This window comes from Capricornis sumatraensis, chromosome X (genome assembly GCF_032405125.1).
Source record: "Capricornis sumatraensis isolate serow.1 chromosome X, serow.2, whole genome shotgun sequence".
Classification (NCBI taxonomy): Eukaryota; Metazoa; Chordata; class Mammalia; order Artiodactyla; family Bovidae; genus Capricornis; species Capricornis sumatraensis.
In genome coordinates, this window is record NC_091092.1 from 103,210,014 (window position 1) to 103,228,004 (window position 17,991).

Sequence of the window (17,991 nt, forward strand, 5' to 3'; positions counted from 1 at the left end):
CTCTCTTTATGAAGAATGGCATTAAAAATATTTAGGTTGTGAATGAAATATACTTTATTTACCAAACAACTTTTTTCCCCCACTATATCAAAAAGGGACTTCCCTGGTGGCTCAGATGGTAAAGAATCCGCCTGCAATGCAGGAGACCTAGGTTCAATCCCTGGGTTGGGAAGATTCCCTGGAGGAGGGCATGGCAACCTACTCCAGTATTCTTGCCTGGAGAATCCCCTGGAGAATGGACAGAGGAGCCTGGTGGGTTACAGTCCATGGGGTTGCAAAGACACGACTGAGCAATGAAGCACACATATCAAAAAGAAACTCCTTAAAATTAGCTTATTCGTAATTACTGACTGAAAGCAAAGCTAGAACACACCTCATTGATAAGGTTAAATTTCCATTAGCTATTTTAACCTTTTTAAAGGAATCTTGGAGGGGTTTTTTTTTTTGGCTATAGTATTTGGGATGGGTATGTTTGTTTCAGGTCACCTTGTAGGTTACATTCTTCCTTTGAGTTATTAATTGACATAATAGTACTAATCTAGGTTAGCAAAGTTATGTCTTTTCTCTAACATTCAGAACATTTCAGTAGTTGGTTTGTTTCTACTTGCTGAGAAATATATATATATTTTGGGGGGGGGGAATATTCAGATAGAAATATAATTAGTTTTTAACTTTGCAGCTTCCATAGAGACTGCACTTCCAGCTCTTGTTGTTCCCATCTTGGAGCCCTGTGGTAGTTCAGAGTGTCTACATATTTTTGTCGATTTGCATTCTGGAATGTTCCAGTTGATGCTTTATGGACTTGGTAAGTTACTAAATGATAGACTCACTCAGTATAAAGAAAAATATTTTTAACAAAAGCAGAATAAAAATTTTTGCCATTAGGTATTGGGAAGGGTGGTATAAACAGTATATAGAAAGTAGATATGGAAGAAATAACTGACTGGTGTCTGTTCCTTGGGGCCCATTTTAACTCTCTTGTACAAGAAGTTAAACTTCCCAATATGAAGTCCATTCATGTTGTTTCTCTTATGTAAAAGTAATAATGTTGATGGCTGATCTTTTCTTAGATTAACTGTTTTACCACTAATAGTTGGGTGTCATGGAGAAGACTACAATCTAATGTCATTTGTGACTGAAGAACAAATTTATGATAGTATAAATATCTCAAGATGACTTGAATACAGAATCCTGGAGGAAAGAATTTTTTTTTCTGGCTTAAACACAATAGAAATTGAAATTTGATTTCTGGCATTTTCTGTTACCAAGTTGGTGTTCTGAAATGATGAAACACTGGAAACTTAGTGTTTTTGTGTTGCTAATGATATAGTATTCTTGAATATGTTAGCACACTTCCCATTTGAAATTAGTTTTAAGCCAGGTTTATGAAAATAAAAATCCTTTCTGGTTATATTACATGGCTATAAAGATAGATTTTTCTGTGAACTGCTCGTGGGAAAAACTGGCCTCACTACTTTGAATTACATCACATTTATGATGGCTAAATGATAAGTGACATGTTAGGAAATTGTTCTTCAAAACTTTAATGGTTTTCTTGATAATTAAAATAGTACATACTCATATAAGTAGAAAAACTAAATGTGTAAAAATGAGAGAAGCAGTAAACAGTTGCCTGTTGGTAATCATTGTTTTTAAGGGATGTATGCTTGTCTTAGCTCAGGCTGCCATAACAGAGAACCACAGAATGGGTGACTTAAACAACAGAAATTTATTTTCTCACAGTTTTGGAGATTGGAAGTGTGAGATAAGGTTGCCAGCATGGTCAAGTTATGGTAAGAGCTCTCTTCCTGGCTTATAGTTGTCAGCCTTCTTGCTGTGTCCTCACATGGCAGGAAGAGAGAGAGAGAGAGAGCAAGCTCTCTGGTGTCTCTATAAGGGCACTAATCTTATATGAGGGCCCCACCCTCATGACCTTATCCAAACCTAATTATCTCCCAAAGGCTCCACCTCTAAACACTATCACATTAGGAGCTAGGGCTTCAACATATGAATTTGGGAGGATGCAATTCAGTCCATGGACTTCCCAGGTGGCTCAGTGGTAAAGAATCCACCTCCCAATGCAGGAGATGCAGATTCAGTCCCTGAGTCGGGAAGATCCCCTGGAGAAGGAAATGGCAACCAACTCCAGCATTCTTGCCTGGGAAATCTCATGGGACAGAAGAGCCTGGCAGGCTACAGTCCATGGGGTCACAGAGTGAGACACGACTGACAGAGCACGCACACAATTCAGCCCATAGCAGTGCTCTTCTAATTTTTTCTCTACTTTTTTTTAGTTGAAATCATTTTATATTTTGCTTTTTGTTCAACATTCTTTTTCTGAATATATGTATTTTATTGAAGTATAGTTGACTTAGTGTTTCAGGTGCACAGCAAGGTGATTTAGTTATACATTTACACATGTATTATTTTTGAAATTATTTTCCATTATAGGTTAATATGAGATATTGACTATAGTTCCTTGTGTATACAGTAAACTTTTGTTGCTTGTTGCATATCTATTTTATTAAATTAGAAATCTAGCATTCTATTCAGCATTCTATTATTAGCATTTTCTCATGTCATTAAAAATTCTGTGACATATAGCAAGCTAATCTTCAGCCAACAGCTCTTGCTTATTTAGCAAGCTAATCTTCAACCAACAGCTCTTGCTTATGCCAGAGATCATTTGTGTTTAATAAATAAACATTTTAATGAAGTTTTATAGTTTTTGTAATTTTTAAAATTCTAAGTCTAGTGATACTATGAGTTTTAAATACATACACATTTATAATGTTAACTAACTAGACTAAGAGTTTGGGTAATTAAAATATGGGCAAATAATTTAATGTATTTGTTACTCATTCTTCCTGCTAATGTACACTTGCTATTAATTATCTTAACTATAACTCTCCCTAAAAATTAAAGACGGAAAACAAATTAGATTAATTTATGCCTCATAATGCATTATCATTTAGCTTTTCTCTAACTTAAAATAACACTACTTTCTGCCTGAAACAGTAACTTTCATTTAAATTTTGGGTTACCTGGATATCTTGTGTCTCGTGTAAGCCATTAATTAATGAAGTGCTTTATGCTATAGACCAAGCCACACTGGATGACATGGAGAAGTCTGTGAATGATGATATGAAACGGATCATTCCTTGGATTCAACAACTTAAGTAAGGCTATTTATTTAGCTCAGAACTAAAAATGGAAACTTACTTTGACAAGATATATTTTCTTCCCCATCATTATTCTTGATCAGCCACTATCCTTAATATTTATGATGTGAAACTTGAGCCCCTTTTGGTACTTAGAATCTAAATTTTCTTGAATTAGGTCTGAGATGGCAGTGCTTCATATCAAATTCCTCTCGAAAGCAAATATAGATATGAAGGGCATGACACTCAGCTTTGATTCCTTGTCATGTTATCTCCTGTATAAGCACTCTGCAAATCACTTACACAACAAATTTTATTGTATCTAGTGTTCTGTGCAGTAGATTCTTCCTAGGATAATCTTCATGGTATGAATCGACCAGCTGATACTTTCAGAGTAGTTGTCTGCTTCATTCAGTTTGTCTCAGAATTCTTTGAATGCTTCAGACTGTTACACTAAATAAAATTGAAAATGATGCTAGAGATAATTGTTTGAGGTTTCATTACCACCCTGGTACACAAAGGTATCATTATGGCAACTCTAATAGACTCGTCAAATCAGTAAAACAGAATTCCAAGGAATAAAAATAAATATCAGAGATTAAAACCAAACTGGCAAATGGTGTGGTGGGGGTGGGGCAGACTGTTCAGTGGGATTTTAATACTTAAGTCTTAATAGTTCACATCTTGCATAATTTGAGGTTGTTGGGCAGTTCCAGCTAGTAGAAATATAGCCTAAAACCAAAGACATCAAGTCCCCAAAGCTTTAAACTTATCAAATATGTACCTGTACTTAAACTTACATTATTTATAGGAAAGGTCTGTCACTTATAATGCCTCTCAGATGATCTTTGATCAGTTTATCACTAATCTATCATGGGACATTAATTTTTTGAAATAACTTTATTGAAATAAAATTTGCATAGCATAAACTTCAATTGTTTGAAGTGTACCATTCAATGTCTTGTCATAAATTTACTGAGTTTTGTAACAGCCATAACCACAATCCAGTCTCAGAACACTTAACATTTCTATTGCCTCAGAAAGATGCTCATTTACAGTTAATCCCCATTCCCAGCCTCACCCCAGGCAACTATGAATCTGCTTTCTGTTTTTGTAGATTTTCCCCTTCTGAACATTTCATAAAAATGGAATTATAAAGTATGTGGTCTTCTGTGACTGGCTTCTTTGATTTAGCGTAATGTTTCCAGATTCAACCATGTTGAAGCATGTACCAATTCTTCATTCCTTTTTATGCTTAACTAACATTCCATGGTATGACTAGGCCACCTTTTATTTATTCATTCATCATTTGATGGACATTTGAATTGCTTCCACTTTTTGACTCTTATGAATAATGCAGCTGTGAGTATTCATGTGCAAATATATGTGTGCATTTGCATTCCACTAGGAGTGGAATTATTTAAGAAGCTACCATACTAGTTTCCAAAGTAACTGTACCATTTTACAGTCACATCAAACAGTGTATGAGGGTTTCTATTTCTCTACATCCTTGTCAGCCTTTGTTACTGTCTTTGAGCATAGCCACCCTAGTGAGTATGACGAGGTATGACTGTGGTTTTAATTTATATTTTCTAGGGACTATTAGTATTGGGCATCTGTTCATGTGATTAATTTTTTTGATAATATTCACTGAAAACAAAATCTAGGAAAAAAGAAATGAAAAAACATGTTCAAAATATAAGCCCCAATTTTTTATTAGAGTCAACAGTCATAAAATTGCATTGCAATAAATAAGGTCAGAACAAAAAATAATAAAAAATTCAAAATCTATACATTTTTCATTGAAAGTACACATGTATAGACAAGTTACTCATCACTTAATCTTTTTGTTCCACAAAGTCATAACAAAAAAGTTGAGTGAAATAGCAATTCCTTATGTGCTCTGAAAGAATATCTTGCATTTATTATTCATGTTTATAATTTGTATATATTATACTTGTAATATATTTAGAATTGTTAATGTGGCAAAAGAGCTTCTGGTTTGTTGTAACTAATCTAAGTTGGATTGGTGATGATAATTACAGGAGATAATGTTTATCTTAAATGTTTCTGTGTTTTTTTAAAAATAACATATATAGTAGAGATACCAGTCTCACAAAATATGTTGATAAGACTGGAAGTAGAGATTTGAAAGCAATTTTGGCAAGTTCAGGGTATTTGTTTTTAACTGTCTTCCAAAATGAAGTATGTTTTGGTATATTTAAAAAAATTATCGTCATTCCTTTATTAATAGTTCTAGCAATTGATCCTGTGAAGCTATAGTTAAATTTGTTTTTCAGTATAAAAAAGCAGTTTTCAGATTTTATACATTTTTGGGGTAATAGTTTTCAAACTGTTCTTAAAATATTACACATTAACTATGGGGCTCAGATGGTAAAGCGTCTGCCCGCAATGCGGGAGACCCGGGTTCGATTCCTGGGTCGGGAAGATCCCCTGGAGAAGGAAATGGCAACCCACTCCAGCACTCTCGCCTGGAAAATCCCATGGACAGAGGAGCCTGATAGGCTACAGTCCATGGAGTCGCAAAGAGTTGGACATAACTGAGCGACTTCAGTTCACTTCACTTCTTCTTACTGCACAGAGCTAGGACGCACTTTGTATCACACGTAGCTCATCACTCAAATGCAACAGCACCCGAACTGGTCTGTACCCTGTTATGTAAGACAAGCCAACTGATCATGAGCTTGGATGTTGTGGCATTGTTATATTGCTATGAAAAGCTTCTAAATGTGTATTCTTACTTTTTTAGTTGTCTCATGGTGGATCAGTGAGTTTGTGTACCTATCATTTTACCTTTTACACATGTTAATATGATATTGGTCTCTAGGATAGATAACCAGATAAAAGGAATGAGGGGGGTACTACAGTAAAAGCAACAAAGAAATCTAGTGGCTTAACTGAGAGAGGAAGGTAATGAACACTTACTGGCACCTGCTAGACATACCCATCACTTTTATATGAGCAGGATAAAAACTGGAACTGGAGATCTCCAGTGATAACCAGGAAAATGAGATACTTTTATATTTATTTATTGTTCTATTTTGGTTTATAAACACTTCAGGCATTTTATAAAAGATGTTGAGATTAGTTTGTGTTGTCTTATAAACCACAGGAGATCTTTCATCTCCTATAATAAACTGATAACTTTCTCAGCCTTAATACTAGTGGATTCTACCTTATAACTAATTAAGGTCATTCACACTGCAGTTTAAACTCTTTAAAATTAGTGGTCCAGTACAAGATTAGAGAAATGATTCATCATTATGGTCATATGTCCTTTTAGTAGTTCAGTTAAGTTTCATATATTAATTGGTTTTTTAGTGGGTTTTAATAATCTATTTGTAAAACAGTAGCACACAGTTAATCAGAAGTCTGATTTTGTGATGTGGATGATCTCTTTTAAACTAAGGTTTTGGCTTGGACAACAGCGTTGCAAACAATCTATAAAACACCTGCCTACAATAACCAGTGAAACATTGCAGCTGTCCAATTATTCAACTCATCCCATAGGAAACCTTTCTAAGAATAAGCTGTTTGTCAGACTTACCCGTCTTCCACAATACTACATTGTAAGTATGCAAACGGGTGATTTCGGTGATTGAATTCAATAATTCTATTTGTATCTTGAATCATTTATTGTTTAATTTGCAAATGTATTTTTTATTGGATATTTGAATTTTGTATAATGATTCTGAAGCCAAGAGAGGGGAGAGTTGGTAGGGATGGGGCAGAGAGAAAATCTTATCTGTAGGAAATAATACAGTGATTAGGTGGGTTTGGGGAATATAAGGTATGCCCCGTCCCGCAACCCAAGATCTGTCCTATAGTGAGGCCTAGTTTCTGCTTGGAATTAGGCATCTCCTCTATGTAAAAAAAAATTTGAAAGCAACTATTGTGAAGATTTGGAGATGTTTTGGTGTCAGATAAACTTGTTTGGTTTTAATCAAGTGTTAGCTTGCATAATGCTGCTTTTTAAACATGATGGACTAAATTAGCTTTATTTTCTCATCCTTAATTGAAGGTATATGTATCCATTTTGTTGATTGCATGTACTTTTCAGTACACAGTAAAACCCTCATTTTTTCACCCTTTCTAGATTTTTCTAGTAGTTTCTTTCAGATTATTGAACTGGTTAAAATTTGCAAGAGCTTGAAATATGTACTCGTATGTTTCATAAATGTATTTCCTGCATGTAGAAGTTTTTGTGTACACCAAGTAGATACTTTTGGCTAAGATTCTAAGGTGTTTGGAAAAACTTAATTCAATGGGAGTGAATTTTTTTGAAGCTTTAAGCTGTACTTTTAAAAAGATACTATCATCAAAAGGTACTCTGTGTAGCCTGATATATCTTAAGTTAGGGTTACTTATGTTGACAAATAAGTCTGTCATTGATATGAATTCACTGTTTTTTGAATTGTAAAACCCCAGCTGTGGAGCTGGATTTGGCATGTGACAGGATTGTTGTTTCAGTTCTCCATGTGCTGCCTGATCTACATGTATTTTCTGACTTTATTTAGTATCAACAAAATGCCAGGCTTTCAGTTTCAATAACTAGTGGTTTATTATAAAGCAATAATGTGTTTCACATGGTTTAGACCAAACTGAATGTATATCACGCTTCATCCTTCTCACTTAGGAGTACATAATAGTGGTGAAAACTACAATAGCCTTTAAGAAGAATAGAGGAAAGTCTTATTGCCCTTAAATGTCTTTGCTATTTTACTTTTGCTGGCTTTATTAAGATATAATTTACACACAGTAAAAATTCAGATTTTTAAGTGTCTGGAGTTTAATAAATGCATACAGTTTTGTAACTGCCATCTTAGTAAGACACAGAAGCTATCCGTCACCCCCTAGAATTCTTCATGCTTCCTCTCTATAATCAGACTTTCCGTCTGCTCTCTCTAGTGACCACTGACCTGTTTTTTGTCTCTACAGTTGAGCCTTTCAGTCGTTTCTTTCACTTGGCATAATGCCTTTGATTTTCATCCATATTGTTGTATTTACAGTAGTTCATTCTTTTTATTGCTAAGTAGTGTTCCGTGGTATGAATGTATCACAGTTTAGCCTCTCGTCGAAGGCCATCTGCATTGTTTCTAGTTTTGGGCAGTTGTGAATAAAGCTGCTATAAGTATTTGCATATAGATTTTTTTGGTGATTTCTTTTGGATAAGTAAAAGTGGGAATGTTGGGTCACACACTAAGTGTATGTTTGGCTTTATAAGAAACTGCTAAACTGTTTTCCAAAGTGGCCAGACCATTTGCATTCCTGCCAGCAATACGTGAGAATTTGTAGTTGCTCTGCATTCTTGCCAGTACTTGTTATTGCGATTTTTTTTTTAAAGTTAGCCATTCTGATAGATGTGTAGTGGTATCTTATTGTAGTCTTAATTTATGCTGCCTTGATGGCTGATGATATTGAATATCTTTTCATCTGCTGATTTGCTGTCCATATATCTTAGGTGAAGTTCCATTTTACTTTTAATTCATTTCCTCAGTGTTGATTCTTAGGTGTTGGCCAAACAATTTCCTGAAGAGACTATGTGGGGAGGTGTAGGGTAGAGAGAGGAGAGAGACAGGAACAGAGACAGATAAGTGTGTGTTGGTCAAGAGCCCTGTCCAGTGGCATTTGTTTCTTTCACTCAAGTATTTAGGGGACTCTTCTTAAATTTTAGGTAGACCTTGACAATAGTAAGCCTCTATAGTGAGAGCAAGGTCTCTGGATCCAGACTTCTAGGATCAAAGTGTGAGTCTGTCACTTCTTAGCTCTGAGACCTTTGACAATTAATCTAAGCTTTTTGTGCCTAACTTTATCAGAAAAGTGAAGATAAGAATCCCTACTTCATTGAGTTACTGGGATTAAATGTGTTAACATCTGTCAAGTACTTAGGAGAGTATAGGGCTTCCCTGGTGGCTTAGCTGGTAAAGAATCTGCCTCCAATGCGAGAGACCTGGGTTTGATTCCTGGATTGGGAAGATACCCTGGAGAAGGGAACGGCTACCCACCCCAGTATTCTGGTCTGAAGAATTTGATGAACTGAATTTCATGAACTGAATAGACCATGGGGTCTCAAAGAGTCAGAGCAACTTTCAAACAGCTGAGCAACTTTCACTTACCTCACTCACTAGGAGAGTACGTGGCGCATGATAAACTCCATCAATATTAACTATTGTTCATGTTCTTGTTATCTTCATCCTCATAGCGACTGTATATTTCAGTTGAAAAATCAGGGTTTATTTTTATATCCTTCCAAGTATGAGATACAGTTGTCATTTTATTTTCATCATTGTTCTTTAGTCTGATCTGTTTTTTAGAAAAATTACATATTTAATTGCAGTGCTTTTTTTGAGATCATGACTGATTTGTCCTTAATTCTGAGCCCTACTTGATACAAGGAGGAAAATACTCAACACTTAACAGTTAGTTATGTTTCTGAGTCTCATTTCTGATTTGGACCTTTTTAGGTTGTAGAGATGTTGGAAGTTCCCAACAAACCCACACAACTGTCGTACAAGTACTACTTCTTGTCTGTGAATGCAGTGGATCGTGAAGACAGCCCTCTCATGGCCCTCTTGCTGCAGCAGTTTAAGGAAAACCTCCAGGAATCAGTTTATCGTACAAAAAATGGGAAACAGCCTAGAACCAGTACCAAGCGCAAGGTACGCTCACAAACAGAAATGAGCCCAGGATTTGTGTCTATTAACTTTGCTGTACTCTTTTAACTATTTTTAAATGGGAAAGAATTAAGTATGGTTTTTAAGAGGCTGGTCAACAATAAGGTTTAGGTAACAAATGTTTACACATTCTTGAAAATGCTTCTCCTTTAATTAATAATTAATTGTACACTCTTTCCCACAAGGCAACTTGTTAAGTACATAATATTTACTACTAAATTTCCAGTGTTTAGGTCAGTATTTGCTCAGTAAACATTTGTTGAATGAATTAAGGTTTGTTTTGGTTAACTTTGACTTTTGTTATAGTAGTCCAAGTGCTTAACTGATTGCATCACATACTTTTTCTTTTTTTAACCCACTTGTGTTCTTCACTTAAATTCTAGTTGTCTGATGATGTATGTCCGGTAGAATCCAAGAAAACCAAACGATCAGGAGAAATGCGTGCCTTCAATAAAGTTCTAGCTCACTTTGTCGCTATGTGTGATACAAACATGCCATTTGTAGGACTTCGGTTGGAGGTAATTTTTTGGAACAATTTTGGGTACCCAAAGAGTAATGTTTTAAATGCCTTGCTAAAGCTACATGAATTCCATTAGGAGAACCAGATGGTTGTGATCTTATTTATTTGGGGAGGGGTGGGGTTGAAATTACAACATCTTATGGTATACATGTATACCATGAAATTATTAAATTATTTATCTCTGATTCCAAATTGTAGGCCTTCTGTTCTTTGTGGAAATGGGAAGTAAATTCTTCCCAGTTTAAAAAAAAAATAAAGACAACTTTTGAGAACCTTACTTGTATACCTCGAAGGAGCATTATTTACCTTTTTTAAAGAGATGGTTAATAGTTAAAGGGGTTGCTTATTTTTCAGTTGGTGAAGCTCTACATATTGCTTACTAATAAAACTGGGTACCTTTGTGAGAAGCAGGTCAGAAAGAGTATTAAACTAAGTTTTTACTTTTTTCCCATGGAAGAAGCAATAGACTTAGCCCCAGTTAGTGTCTTTCAAGAGTACACAATTGTATGATATTCAGCACGATCCCCAAGCATGAAAGGAAAGGGAGGTAACAGAACCTGCATTTTTGTATTTCCAAAAAGGGCTTTGGCCAAGGATTGGCAACAATTAAAAAGTAATACATGAAAATCTTAATTATTTCCCTCTAGTTTAAAGTTTTACTTTTTGTAAGACTCCTCCCTTCTGTAAATTATTGGTGATGAAGGAAAGACCTAGAAATGTGGAAGTGGATTGTTTGTTAGGCTGATAATAGTCTTGGGAAGACTTGTTGAAAACACTGATGCTTTAGAGCAGGAATCAGCAGACTTTTTCTATCAAGGGGCAGATGGTAAATATTTTAGGCCTTGTGGGTCATTTATTGTTGTTGTTGAGTCACTAAGTTTTGTCCAACTCTTTGCGACCCCATGGACTGCAGCACGCCAGTCTTCCCTGTCCTTTGCCATCTCCTAGAGTTTGCTCAAACTCATGTCCATTGAGACGGTGATGCCATCCAACCATCTTGTCCTCTGTCATCCCCTTCTCCTTTTGCTTTCAATCTTTCCCAGCATCAGGCTCTTTTTGACTGAGTCAGCTCTTCGCATCAGGTGGCCGAAGTATTGGAGCTTCAGCATCAGTCCATCTCTTTTTTAGCTCTTCAGTTCTGCTGTTGTAGTGTGAACCAGCCATAGTTGATATTTAAACAAATGAGTGTGGCTGTGTTCCAATAAAACTTTATTTACCAAAACAGGCAGTGGCTAGATTTGGCCCATGAGCTATGGTATGCCAGTTGCTGCTTTATAGGGCTTCAGGATCTAAAGGCAGAAAATAAGGTGTGAAATTGTGAGGAGCAGCAGTAGCCCAGAAAATCCAAGCCCAGAAATAGGTGACTAAAGTAGAAACTCATGTCCTCGATGTCCCAGCTGCTACAACTGTGAGCCTGATGAGTGTCCTCTTGTCTGGAAACTGTCCAAAGCTCCTACAGTGTCTGTGCTTCCAACTATTTGACTCTGTTGTTGGGGTTTTTCATCATGCTACATGGATTGATTGGGCTTCCCTGATGCCTCAGACAATAAAGAATCTGCCTGCAATGAGGGAGACCTGGGTTCAATCCGTGGGTTCGGAAGATCCCCTAGAGGAGGGCATGGCAACCCTCTCCAGTATTCTTGCCTGGAGAATCCATGGAAAGAGGAGTCTGGCAGGCTACAGTCCATGGGGTCGCAAAGAGTTGGACATGACTGACCAAGCACAACCCGTGGATGGATTACATGAATGTCATTCAGTTACTCCCTTGCAGTGGAATGGGAGGCTACATGATACCCAGGGGGAATGCCTCAGTCATTGTCTGCTCTCATCCTCATTACCCACAGGCCAGAAGTTGCAAAAGCTTGTGTCTTTGTAGTGCCCACATAGACACCTGTAAGCGTATTGGCCTCTTTTCTCCTTCTCTGTGTTCCTGTACCTATTGCACATGTAGGCTATTCAACATTCTGTAGTACTCTATTGAACTCAATTAAGCTCTTAAAAACTTTCTCTTCTCTCATTGAAAAAGATGATAAAGGCAAAAGCAAGCACATTTTCTGCTTAAGGTAATTTACACTGAGATGTGAATAACTAAATCTGATCTTAGCAGGAATGTTAATATTTGTGATCCATAGAACAGAGGCAGTGTTTTTGAGCTCTCCCACACTTTGCTGTCTTTTGAATCTGGGGCCCTAGTTCATGGTCAGCAGCTGTTTTTCTACACCTCTGCTCTTCCCAGGCCCAAAGAGCAGGGCTCAGTGATATGCTTAAGGCTGCCTTAAATCCTTTCTGGGATAAGGTGGATATAAATATATAGTCTGTCAGAGAAGACCTGGGAATATCTGCTTGAAGGCAAGTGTGTTCCTCTGCTAGGTGACTAGAATGACTTCCCAGCATACCCAAATAACCTGTAGTTCCACTGACAGGGTCTCTGGGTAAATGCATCAACTGAAAATCTTTTCTTTTCGAGTTTCACAGAGGAAATAGTTATTTAAAAAAATGTATTCCAGAAAAGTTATAAACTGAAAAATAATGTTTGTGATTAAAAATGAGATGTGGCTATGACTCATACTTTGTTTTCAGATAGACGTTAATTGCATCATGCAAGGAAACCAGTCTTATTTAGTTCCCCAGGAAATCAGATGAGGGGGGACAATGCTCACGACTCTAGAACAGATGGCATGAGAAGAGAGACAATAGTACTTAGAAAAGTGGTCTCATATAACTGTACCTTTCTCTTTCCAGTTGTCCAATCTGGAGATTCCACATCAAGGAGTGCAAATGGAAGGTGATGGCTTCAGCCACGCAATTCGCTTACTGAAGTAAGTCCCTGTCATGCGTCTGATGTGGTGCCACACACTGCAGCCATACCGCCAGTGCTACTCCTGCGAGTCAGCATAAAGCAGAGTTCAGAATCTGCGGAAGTCACAGGTTTCTGTATGGAATTACACAGTCTAGGAGAGGATTCTCTTTTACCTGCGAAGTGGGCATCCAGCACCTGTTGGTATTTTAGGATGTCCTTCCCCTGGCTTTCTTTCATTCATTCAGCAGATGTCTTCTGAGTATATGTGTCAGGCTTGAATTCTGATAGAGCCCTTCAGGATGCTGTGGGTTCACATAGCAGGGGGATCTGGGCTAGTTTGAAAATCAGGAAGGGTGTCCCCACGGAAGTACCAGCTGTACCTGGACTGAAGGAAAGGTGAGAATTAGCCAGAGGAAAGGGAGCTACAGTGGGAGTGGGTGTCCCAACCAGAAGGAGTAACTGCTAAAATGAAGGCTTAGAGGGGAGAGAAAGCTCGGCATCCTGGAACTGAAAGAAGTAGGGCATGGCAGGAATTAGGGGAGATGAGCCTGCAGATGTACACAGGAAGGGTCAGATCCTGTAGGGCCTTGGTGTAAATGTCCTTAAGGAATTCACTTTATCCGAATGGCAGTAAAGAGCCATCAGATGGTTTTAAGCAGAAACTGACATCATTAGATAGGTGTTTTTTTTTTCTGTTTTTGAAAGCTCGCTCTGATAGCAACATGGAGAATAAATGGGAGAGGAACAACACTGAAGTAGAAAAACCAGTTGCTGAAATGGTTCATACCAGAGTTGTTGGTAGCTTGGACCAGGGCAAGTTCCATAAAGACTTAGGGGATGAAGTCTTTATAAGTGATACTGAAAGAGAGAGAGAGAGAATAGAAGGTGGCAGAGATGACTCTTAGTTTTATCTTGGGCAGATGATGGACGGTGGTGGTGTTTATTGAGACAAGGGAATGAAGATGTGAGTTTGAAGAGGTTTTGCTAAGTTTGAGGTGTCTAGACATCTCTTTGGGCAGGCAAGGATGTGTCTCAAACTCAGGTGACAGGTCTGGGCAGGGGAAATAGATGAGTCACTACCAAGGTGGAAGTAATTAAACTGGGATAGTAACTTAGATCACTGGGGAAAAGTACATGGTAGGAGATGTGCAGAGGGCTTGGTTCTAAATGGGTAGAGGACTAGGGGCCAGTGGATGCTTAGAGGGAAAACTAAGGCAGCATGTGTGATTTATGAGTTGACCAGGATGGGCTTGCAAAGCTCAAATGTCATTTTTAAGAGATCAGCCTTTTTGGTGCAGAAAGCAGTTTTCTTTTTTGCATTTGTATTGTTTCTTAGATGTTGCTTAATAATATACACCACAGAAGCAATTTTTATTTATTGAATTTCTCTGTCTACCAAGACATGACGGCTCTGCAGTTTGAGCCAGCAGGAATCAATTTGTAACCAATTTGTTGCTTGCAAATCAGTTTGTCCTGTGGAAGATGGGAAGGTCTAGCAGATAGCATGCACTCCACCCACGTGTCGTGGTGCTTACTTTAGATAAAGAGTTGAACTAGAAAAGCTGCCCTGCATGGCTACCATAGTGCCATGTCCACAAAATGATTTCTAGAGAGCGAGCTGGTTTTACAATAGAAATCAAAAGGAAATGTAATACTTTTAGTTTATTTGCCTTTGGTTTTATATTACTGCTGCCTAAAATATGGGGTGTTTCTTTTTACTCTTCTTGACAATTGCAGATTAATAGATGATAACATTTGTGTTCTCTTATTTTTTCATGTTTTACAGCAATCTTAAAATGTCCTGCTCTCAGCATTTTTACGAAAGAAATTTCAGTCCCCTTTCTTCTTGTGCTCAAGAGAATTCATTATAGTCCTTACCTAGAAAGAAAGCACTTCATATTTTTTAATTTTCATTTCACAGTAATTTTTAAGAAAGTTTTTACTATATCCTGGCTATTGTTTTCTTTATTTAAAACTTAGGAAAATATATAGGAACAGATAAAGAGATCTGTTTGTCTGGCACATGATGTCCATTATTGGGGGTATTTTCTTCATAGATGTGAAGAAGGAAAAAAATAATGTCTAAATATGATTTTATTAAAATCTGGTCTAGATCTAATTATTAAGTAATTGCTTTAATACATTTAATCTTCAGAAACTTTTAAGCTTTTAGTCCTAGGTATTTTCATATTAAGTGGAAATATGAGTAGATACTTCAAAGCTTTAAAACTGAGCACATTTTTCTCCTCTTTGCTAAAGATATAGTCTGTTCTTCAACTTATCTCCATGAAAATCTGTTGAGCAGGTCTTCTTGCTGTATTTCTGAAAATATCATGGTAAACACCTTAGGCTGCTCTGGTTCATGGAGCTGTTGCCTTGTGCAGATTCAAAAGAGCCTTGATCACACCACACAGATGACACAAGTCTTGAGAGCAGCATGCTTGCAGTGCCTGGTTATGAGCTCTTGAGCAAACTTTCCACCCTTTTTGCTCTCTTAAATTGTTTATTCTAGGTCAGTGGTTCTCAACCTCAGAACAGTTTTCCCTGCCAGGGAACATTTAGCAATGTTTGGAGATATTCTTGGTTATTATTGACTGAGAAGGGGTGGGAGAAATTATATCAAATCTGATTAACTCCTCTTTCTTTCCTATGAGTTAAAGGATAGTGTGTAATTAAATATTATCTCATTATTTCATCCAGTACTGAAAAAACTGCTAAAATATATTACCTCATAATGTTTTATGACAAATAAAATAGTTCATAAAGCTGCAAGAGGAGAAGAGATAGATGGGTATTTTAAAACACCAAAGCTAATACCTTCCTCTTGTATATGTGGTATATATAAGAGACAGTATGTATGGTAAATGAATTTATACATGAATAGCTCCATCACAATGAGTTACCTCTACAGTGGAGGAGGGGAAATAATGAAATAATTAGGCGGGGGAGATAATGAACCTGAAATTTTGTCATGGTGGTTAGTGATTAAGACTTGGTTTTACTGCAAGGAGAAACTAACATATCTGAATACCTGCTGAACCAACCACTGTAAGCACTTTATATATATGTTTCATCATGTTTTAAAATCAGTGACCCAGAAGGTAATTATGTATGTTCATTTTATACTTGCAAAACAAATTCAGAGAGGGTGAATGTGGCTGAGCCAGAATTAGGATGCAGGTGCCTGATTCCAGAGCCTTGTCCTTTTCACTAGATCATGCTGCCTTCAAAGTCTGGTCTTAAAATATTTTGTTCTCCTTAACTTTTCCTTGATGATATTCTAGGTAGATTTCGTAGAAAGCCAGCATATTTGATTTTCTGAGAAATTGTGGTCTTTCTAATAACCAGATTAACGACAAAGGCAAACATCACCATTAAAATGAGAGTCCTAATCCACGTTGATAGGAATGAAAGTGGGTTAAATGCTATTAATTGTTGTGAATTGCTATGAATTGCTTCCTCCTCTTGCAGAAGGTACCTCGTAGTAGAGTTTGAACCGAAGCTCTACTGTGATACCCTGCCTGTCATTGTGTAAATTGTGCTTTTGTCTTTCTGTGATGTGGAGTACACTTCATATGCTATCTTTCATCACCAGAATTCCTCCCTGTAAGGGTGTAAATGAGGAAACCCAAAAGGCTCTGGACCGCTCTCTCCTTGACTGCACTTTCCGATTACAAGGCAGAAATAACCGCACGTGGGTGGCAGAGCTAGTGTTTGCAAATTGCCCACTTAATGGCACTTCTACCAGGGAACAAGGTGAGATGCTTCACACACTTTTGTCTTTGCATGTTTCTATTTCTGTTTTTTTGGGTTTTTTTTTTTTTTTTTTTTTAGTATTGATTCCTATTAATCTTCTCTCTTAATCTTGTAGGACCATCCCGGCATGTTTATCTGACATATGAAAACCTGTTGTCTGAACCTGTTGGTGGTAGAAAAGTGGTTGAAATGTTCCTTAATGATTGGAATAGCATTGCACGATTATATGAGTGTGTGTTGGAATTTGCACGTTCTCTACCAGGTACAAGTGATCATCTTGTGGGGGAGGGCAGGTATCCCTCCCTGTGCCAATGCCTTTGGAGGAAGTAAAACATGTACATTGTTAAAAAAAAAATCCTGAGGCAAAAGTTTTCTGTTTTACCTCTGACTTAGTTTCCTTCCCCAGGAGACAGCTACTGTTACAATTTGTATATATTCAGAAATATTTACACAAAGGTATACAAGATTATAGTAGTGCTTATTGAGAATTTATTAGGTGCCATAAATGTAATAACAACTTTGCTTGCATTAACTCATTCATTCCTCACAGTAACCCTATGAGGGAAGTAATTTACCATTCCTCGTGTCAGAAATGAAGACAACAAATCAGAGACTTAAGAAACTTGCTGAAGTTCACATAGCTAGTAAAAGACAGGGCTGGAATTGGAACCCCTGAACCACTGTGCTTCAGTACATCTCGCCCACTGCTCCGCCCTGCCCCTGTCTGTCTAAATGGAAATTTGAGCCTACTAACTATTTATGCTGTTGATCTTTTTTTGTTTTATTTCTCTTTCTTTATAACCTAGTTTAAAAAAAAGAGAGAGACCTTTCTATCTAGGCGTATAATATTACCAAGATCTCGTCTTTTTCACATATATATTTTAAAGTTTTGCATGTATAATCTTAAATTCCTTTTTGTTTTCTTTCTGTTTAGACATACCCACTCATCTAAACATTTTCTCAGAAGTTCGTGTTTATAATTACCGAAAACTTATCTTGTGTTACGGAACCACCAAGGGAAGTTCAGTAAGTTTATGAATTACTTAAAACTAAAGTTCC

General features: G+C 37.0%; 1 protein-coding gene across 1 annotated transcript in view; it reads left to right on the top strand.

The window, feature by feature from the left end:
- Positions 1-17,991, top strand: part of MED14 (mediator complex subunit 14) — a 59,866-nt gene that overhangs the window by 20,777 nt on the left and 21,098 nt on the right. Inside the window, exons 11-19 of the mRNA XM_068962199.1 lie at positions 680-805; positions 3,101-3,179; positions 6,592-6,751; positions 9,647-9,841; positions 10,240-10,374; positions 13,119-13,195; positions 16,772-16,932; positions 17,048-17,194; positions 17,867-17,958. Coding sequence (XP_068818300.1) covers positions 680-805; positions 3,101-3,179; positions 6,592-6,751; positions 9,647-9,841; positions 10,240-10,374; positions 13,119-13,195; positions 16,772-16,932; positions 17,048-17,194; positions 17,867-17,958 — 1,172 coding nt within the window. The remainder of the gene's footprint in view (positions 1-679; positions 806-3,100; positions 3,180-6,591; positions 6,752-9,646; positions 9,842-10,239; positions 10,375-13,118; positions 13,196-16,771; positions 16,933-17,047; positions 17,195-17,866; positions 17,959-17,991) is intronic.